This window comes from Schistocerca piceifrons, chromosome 1 (genome assembly GCF_021461385.2).
Source record: "Schistocerca piceifrons isolate TAMUIC-IGC-003096 chromosome 1, iqSchPice1.1, whole genome shotgun sequence".
In the NCBI taxonomy this organism is placed as follows: domain Eukaryota; kingdom Metazoa; phylum Arthropoda; class Insecta; order Orthoptera; family Acrididae; genus Schistocerca; species Schistocerca piceifrons.
The window spans coordinates 961,161,476-961,170,024 of record NC_060138.1 but is presented as its reverse complement, the minus strand read 5'-3'; the positions used below and the strand labels follow the sequence as shown (position 1 = coordinate 961,170,024).

The 8,549-nt window shown below is 38.9% G+C and overlaps 1 protein-coding gene across 1 annotated transcript; it reads left to right on the top strand.

The window, feature by feature from the left end:
- The first annotated feature begins 263 nt into the window (after nt 1–263).
- Nucleotides 264–814, top strand: LOC124776823. Its single transcript, XM_047251982.1, has 2 exons — nt 264–280; nt 490–814. Exons 1-2 carry the CDS (start codon nt 264–266, stop codon nt 812–814), a joined length of 342 nt encoding a protein of 113 aa, XP_047107938.1.
- The last annotated feature ends 7,735 nt before the right edge of the window (nt 815–8,549 follow it).

The window sequence follows — 8,549 nt, the reverse complement described above, 5'->3', positions numbered from 1 at the left end:
CATCGCAAGGACAGCGACAGATAAAGAAGGCAAGCGCACACATTCTATCTTGCATGTCTGTCTGAATGTTGGGACTATAATTGGACGATGCAGTGCACTAGCTAAGGTACTCGAAAAGAAACATATTGACATTTGTGCAGTGGCAAGAAACAAGGTGGAGTTGGCAAAAGTCATATGACTTTGGTCGTGGTTACAAACTGATGTATACAATGGAACCCACAGAACAAGCAACAGCATCAGCATTGTCATATCATTGAAATTCGATGGTTCTGCCTCTGAGGTAGGGTGTTACGACGATAGCCTTATGAAAATTATCTAAATTTCGGACAGACAAAAAGTCCACTTCTTCAATGCCTCTGAGCCATAAACCAGCCTGAGTACAGATACGGAAGATGCCTTCTGGACAGCACTTGACGAGAAGACTGCTGAAATGTCAACAGAAGACTACCTCATCGTCGCTAGTGACCTAAATGGACATATCGGATAAAGAAAAGAAGATCATGGCGTCCATGGTGGTCATGGATATGGAGAGAAGAACGATGATGGCCAGCATCTCCTCGATTATGCAGAAAATCATGATATAATCATCACAAACACTTTGTTCAAAATATGTGAAACTCATCTAATCATGTACTACAATGGATCAAACGCATCTCAGATTGACTATTTCCTATTAAAACGTCAGAACCTTAAAATTATGTTAGACACGAAAGTTGTTCCATATGAAACCGTCACAATGCAACACCGATCAGTCATCTGTAATCTTAGAATAAACCCACCATGTCCTGGGTACTCTGCCAGGAATGGACCATAAAGAATCAAACTGTGGCGCTTCAGAGAGAAGGAGGCTGACATTACGACAGAATTTACAGAGCCACCAATTACCACACTAGATTATTGCTGGAGTAAACTGAAGATCACTATTCATGAAGCTACATGCTCTATTCTCAGAATAATAAAACTGGGACGACGAAGGATCAGCAAAGACACGTGGCTCTGAAATGACGATGTAAAGGACACAATATGCAGCAAGAAAAAAATTATACCATGAGTTTTTTTGCAGACGAAACACTATCCCAATAGAATGCCTGCAAACAAGATTGTGGAGAGGTGAAGAAGGACATTATAGTAAAAGTCTTAAGATTTCTACACAAAACAAGACACACACAAAGGAGAACATGACATTTATCGACAAGTCAAATCAAAATACTGGAAAACGGAAGACATGTAACACTTTAATTGCATCAATAACGAAACTAGTGAGCTACTGGTCGACTGGAGGAAACCAAGGGAACGCTGGCGAGATTACTTTGAGAGAATTTCGCCTGAGGAATTACCCCATCCAACAAACCAACCATGTTAGCTGTTAAAGGACTAGTCAAGAAAATCACCATTCCTGAAGTCGAGGCTGATCTCAAGAAGAGATGGAATGAGGTAAAGCCACTAACACCGACGATCTCCCAGCAGTGTTCTGAAGGCCCATCCACACGCAACGATCTGTCTGCACAAATGTCTGCGCACATCACATCTGCACAGACAGATCATTGCGTGTGGACAGAAGGTTTGCACCGACCTGAGGTGTGTGCAAACCTGGAAGTTGGAGTTGGAGGTTTGAGCGAAACCTCTCAAATCTGTGGGTTCAAACCACATCTGTGCAGACAAGTTGGAGCGTGTGGACAGGAGATCGCCGCAAATCTGGCGCGAAACAGCTGTTTGTTCAGTCTAGTGTTTGTATTGTGCGCACAGGGCACTAAAATGGCTGATACTCGTCAGTGTTCTCGAGAGTTTGTAAGTGAATTCATTGAAATATATAGAAACCACCCATGTTTGTGGAAGATTAAAGTAAAGAATATAGTGACTGAGACAAAAAGACAGCAACATACAATGCTCTAATTGAAAAATTGCGGGTATTATTTCACTCAACTCTTGTTTCGATATTGCAGTTGAAAATTTCAAATCCTTGTAGCTCCTTCCTGTTGCTAGGAATCTTAATGCTACCGCCAGCCGTTCATGAGGAGAAATTGCCCTTCTCTATACAAGTATTTTTCTCATAATATGAGGGGCTACAAACTTTAAGAGATAATTATAAGTTTCGACATCCACCCGAAAATAATTTCGCCAGTCGTTAGGTTCGCCCTGCAACTCCCGCAGTAAATGTACGTGAGAAAACTGCTTTCGCTTTAGCAGCCACTGTCTACACCATTTTGACCGCTTTCTCTGTTTCCTGCGGTAGGTCTGAATGTTTTTTGCAACACAAGTTGCGAACACAGACCACAACATAACTTCCTCCATCTCTGTATTTCAAAATAAGTTAATTAAATTTTTGACGTTTACGGGGAGCGTAGTCGCTTGTTACTGATTTCTTTTCTACACCGACAGATGGCGGGCGAGTAGTAGATTGGGGTTTGTGTCATGTGAACACACACACATTTGCAGCGATCTTTAGCATGTACAGACATCTGCGCCGATGTCTGCACAGACAGATCGTTGCGTGTGGACCGGGCTTGACTCCAACTCCAAGTTTTGCGCCTATGTAATATCTGTGCTGTGCTATGGTACTTCAGCTACTCAAATTAAACTCCAAAAATTAGTACAGAGTGACATTTATTATAAGATTAACACAGTTTTACGTTTGTCTGGAGCGTTACCAAATACCTCATAACAAAGTCTTCACAGGTAAGATAATGCCATTAAGTTCTAGAGCAGGAACAGTTTATGAGCAATATGCCATTACAGAAAGACAAAGTTCATGATGCTTCAACCACATGGATTCCCTAGCAGTTATTTCCAGCCATATAAGTTATCCCACATTTCACAATGATAACTTCATAATACTAACAGCACTTATATTGCTCCAAAACGAGACCAGCTCAGAATTATTCAAATGCAAATTTTAGTGTAAACATTTCAAGTTTTCCCAGTCGTTCTGTATCTGCACATCTCTATGTTATAGTTTTCTGCAGAAGACCCCTGCACCTTTTTTTGAAAATTTTTACTTAAGGGGATACGGAATCGGATTTTGGGTTAAAAAATCGAATTTTTATTTATTGGCGTATTATATTCTGCCATGTTTCCTCTTTAAAATGACGTATCATACATAGCTCTACTACAATTATAACTATTTTATTTTTATATATTTGTGAGATCGGGTATTGCGCTTTAGTTATACACGTCTCTCGTGGCTGACCATGAACTTTTTGGCAGTACCTTTAAAGTGACATGAATTCAAATATCCCGGTTTCCAGCGACTATTTATACACTAGTTGCCCGAAAATGTTTCTCTCTGGTTTCCTCAAGTTACTCTTTGACTTTGTGGCGGGACTGTTTTGTAAACAGTGTGATATAAGAAAGTAGCTGTTGTTGAGTTATTTCGTATTTAGTGCTTCATTTTTCGCAGTGAAAATGCCTGGAGCTAAAGCAAAAGTATTTAAAAAGCGTGTGAACTGGCAAAAGAAAAGAAATAATGATTCATTAGCAAAGCAAAGCAGTTCATCATCATCACTGTTGGAAAATGTGAATCCACTTATTACTGATTTGCCGAACGAACTTACACCAAATGAAAACAGTGCTTCTCATAAAAAACTAAGAGATTTGGAAGAGAAATATAATTTACTTGATAGAGGGAATGAAGTTTTTGAACTCATTGATACGAATATATTGTGTGAAGCTCTTGAAAACAGTTTGTGCTGCAAAAAATGTCATGGAAACGTTTCTCTGAAAGTAGAATCCCATGTTGGCCTGGCTGCCCAGTTTAATTTAATATGCAGTGTTTGTAAATACAGCTGTAAGTTTCCAAGTTCGGTTTCAGTAACTGTAAATAATGGATACAAGAAAACTGAACTTTATAGTGTAATTATTAGGTTAGTTTATGGATTGCGAGCAATTGGTAAGGGCAAAGCAGCTGGTGATATGCTATGTGGTGTTCTAAATCTTCCAAGTGCACCTTCAAAGTTTGAAGCTTACAATTATGTACTAGGATCTGCAGTTGAAGATGTAGCACAGAAGTCAATGCAGGTTGCTGTGGAAGAAGCAGTGGAAGAAAATGACGGCAGTCGTGACCTCACAGTGGCGTTTGATGGCACGTGGCAGAAAAGGGGCCACACCTCCAACAATAGTGTTGTAACAGCAACTAGTGTTGATACTGGCAAGGTTATTGATGTTGCAATAATGTCTAAATACTGTAGGTGCACAGGCAGGCTGAAAAATGAACACAGTGATGACTGTATTGCTAATTATTATGGTAGTAGTGGTGGCATGGTGGTTGCTGGGGTGAAGAAAATTTTTCATCGCTCTTCACAGTGGTATAATGTTCGCTATGCCAAATATCTGGGAGATGGTGACTCTAAAGCATTCAAAGAAGTTTTGGAAAGCAAACCATATGGGAACAGTGTAAATATAAGCAAACTTGAATGTATAGGACATGTGCAGAAGAGAATGGGTGCCAGGCTGAGAAGGTTAAAATCAGTTATGAAAGGGAAAAAACTAGATGATGGGAAAACCTTGGATGGCAGAGGAAGATTGACTGATTCCATAATAGACCACATTCAGAACTGCTATGGCCTTGCAATCAGGCAAAATACAGGCAATCTTGAAGAAATGAGGAGAGCTATATGGGCTTTATATTTCCACACCACATCCACGGATGAGCATCCACAACATGGTTTGTGCCCCAAAGGTGAAAACAGCTGGTGTAAATACAATAGGGGACTAACAACAGGAGAGAAATACATTCACCACCACAGTCTACCATCAGCCATCATGGCAGAAATAAAGCCCATTTTCAGAGATCTGGCTGACAGAAGTCTTCTGATGAAATGTCTTCACGGAAAAACGCAGAACCCCAACGAGTGCTTGAATAGTGTGATATGGCATCGTCTCCCAAAAACAGTGTTTGTTGGAATTAATACACTACATTTTGGTGTGTATGATGCTGTGGCAACCTTCAATCTTGGAAATATAACTAAATGCCAGGTCCTTCAAAAGTTGGGTATGTGTGTTGGTTCCCGTACGGTACGTGCTATGTTCTTTTTAGATCAGCACAGACTAAGGCATGCTGATAATATAATCAAGACATTAGTGAAAAAAGCAAGACAGGTGCAGAGGGGTGCCAAAAGAAGACTTGAAGATGATTATGAAGACTGTGAAGGGGGTATTAGCTACGGATCAGGAATGTTTTAATCTTCTTTCTCCGTTTCCCGTAAGTTTACTTTTTACTTCATCTAGGAACATTATCTCAGGTACTGGTCAACCTAGAAGTCTGAAATTTTTATGACGTAGTGACATAGGTCCCTATTACATACTGAAACAACGATTTTTTAATTACTTGATTTACAAAAGACTTAGGGGTGATAGTCTAGTAAAAAGCGATGGAAAAAATTTACTTAAAAATAAATGTACAATATCTCTGTAAGAAAATACTTTGACAATAAACTGTTGTTTCAGTATTGTTGTAACATATGAATGCACATACAGTAAAATTTTTACCTCTCTGTCTCCAGTAGTTTGTGAGAAAATGTTCCCTATAGTAGGCATATATTAACATTGCGGGGATAGGTGATTCCGTATCCCCTTAAAACCAGTAATAGAATTACTAAAATCTGAAACCAACGATAACATTACTAAAATCCAAATCTACAATCTGATCCATTCATTAATAAATTGAAAAGCACATTAATATAGGTCATAATGATCATCAAGATACAAACAACCTTTACATAGCTTGCAATCATTGGCGAAATGGTTCTCATAGTTGCATCTTCTGTCATCAGCATTGTACATTTTCATTCATCCAGTTGCCATCACTTGTTTGGGGAGTTTTTGTTTTCTGCCTGAACAGGTAACACTAATTACCATATGTAAGGTTCATCCGAAACACAGGTGGTATACGATACAGCTTCTGTTCCATAGGAAGATACAGAAAAATCGTGAGGTCCGATGATATAATTAACACTCCACAGTTAGGTAAAAACAGTTTGATATCAAAAATGCACTGAAACCCAGGTTCCACAGCACTGTGCTGCAGACTGTATACTCACACCACAGCATGTACACTAATCTGACAGGTAGACAATCACCAATAACGTCTCTTGTGTTACATTAGTTCTAAGTTGCTTAGGGGGCCATAATGCAAGGACCAACTATACCTCCCATAAGTCAGTGGCAAAACACCTTGATAACAAGCAATGAACGATGTTAGTTCAGAGCAGCAAATGCCCTTCCGCATGGAATTACTCAGAAGGTGTATCACATAACAGCCATTGACTCAGCCCATCTGTACTACAGAAGAGAAAGCTGCTCCCATCTACCACGTTCCATGAAAAGAAACATACCATCATGTCCATGCTAGATGGGTCTAGTTCCTCGCTAAAGATAGTGACCAAAGTCCACAGACTTAATCACAGCAATCACTACACATTTCCACATGAGTCACAGACACTGACTGCTGTAGTCCCACTTGTTACACAGAGGTTCTGTTATGAACTGCCCCACATATAGCCCATACTTACTGGTTACCTCTCTATGGTCTCCCATGTAACAACCGTTCTGGCTGCTATAGCAGTCTACCCAGCAATGCACGACACACAACCCATCAACTGACACAAACCTGTCAAAAGGCAAAGATGTGCCAATCGGCAAAGTGCAAATGATCCATTCACATTCTGCAATCTGTCTACATAAATGTGAAGTATGTGGATAATCTTGTGAACAGATCGTTGCCTGTGGACTTTAAATACATAGAGAATTTATCTGTGGCTGTAAGATAAGTTGCACAAAGGCCATTCACATTGGCTGTCATGACACCGTTACATCACAGCACCACCACATATAGATGTACATATTCACAGTGTCTGTCACGTCACATCACATCATGTTAATTTAAGTCATGTGATCTCAACTTGCATTGCTGTCTTCAACTGTTTTTTTTATGGGAATTGCAATCTTCACAAGATGATTTTCAGCTGATTTTATATGTGAAATGCACATACAGAGTGTGGTAGCTTAGATATATGGATACTGGAGTCCACATTTGTACGAAAATGACATTTGTTGGACTCAAATGATTTGCAGCTTGCAGGGAGAGCTGTATATTAGAATAGGAAGACAAAAGTGCAAAACAATGCATAAATGAGCATAGAAGCGAAAATTATCATTACTTAGTACAGAAGGAGGATTTCCCACACTCTACAAGGAGCTCGAGGAAGATGAATTTGCATTTTATAAGTATTTTGAGAACTCGAAGAGCAAGTTTTTTCATTTGTTACGTCAAGTTGCACATAAAAATACTAGAAGAACGAGACCATTATCAGCTAACGCCTCGTCTCATGAAAAATTGGTTTGTTTAAGGGTAAGTTTAGTTGCCAGTCCAGCACAAATTTTTGTACAGTAGTCAAATCTCCCTCAATACCTTTCCCTTCACGATTTATAATTTTTCTTGTATTTTGTTTTTGGTAGCGCAAGTGTCTTATTTGTATTGGGTTAGCTAATGAAGAAACATAAATATTGACCATTGATGCTTGCAAAACTGTTTGACACACAGTCCAGAGAGCCACTTAACAACAACCAAACCAGCCACAAATACGTACATACACAAACAACTATAATACAGTACTTAATTTATACTTCACAAAAAAATTTTGTGCCACTGTTACAGTGTCTGAAGGTTTCAGTCCAGTTCTTTATGAAACATTACACATGCCTGATAATATAAAAATAAATTCCACTTACTAATCAATCTAATTCTATCTGCAGTACTGTTTTCACCTCAAGTTGCAGCTGCATTAAAGTCCATTTCACCGTAAAATGTTAAATGCTGTACCAGTATCCATAAAAATCCACTTTATAATTGTAGTAGAGGGCAAGTAATTCAGTACTCATGTTTTAAAGTTCAGACTGCTGTCTCACTGCTTCAGTTAATCTTTCATTACTAATTGTAAGTTGCAACAGAAAAAATTACGAAACAAAACAATTTGTAACAAAGAATGAAGAACAAACAACTGATATCAACCGTAAGAACCATGTTGAAACGAAATATGGAGATGTGTGAATGGCTGTGAATCAGGAGGAAGTTAGCTTGGGGGGATCACGTGATCAATAATGGATGGATGATGTCGGCCATCAAAACTGACTTCCAAAGAAAACTTGACGGTGCCATATGTGATGGCCAGAGTGGATGCTGCTATTTGAAATGCATTGCAAACTCTTATGATGTGACAAGATATAATGTGATGGCCTGGGTGAATTGGCCTTAAGTCAATGCAGCAAAGAAGTAATTTGTCATTCTTTTCAGAAATTTGTTCATTTTTCTTGTCCATGATAATGAATTTTTTTGAAACCTTTCAAAACAATATTTACATAAGCAGTGATAATTTTCTCTAAGTTTTGGAGCTCTGCAGATTAAGGAAAATTCACACTGTCTTTTACAATACCGTCAAATCACAGCACCATCACATCAAGGCATATTAACACTGTCTGCCACATTGCAACACATCCTTGGATAACACAAGAGATATGGAATTTAATTGATGAAAGGAAAAAACATAAAAATGTGA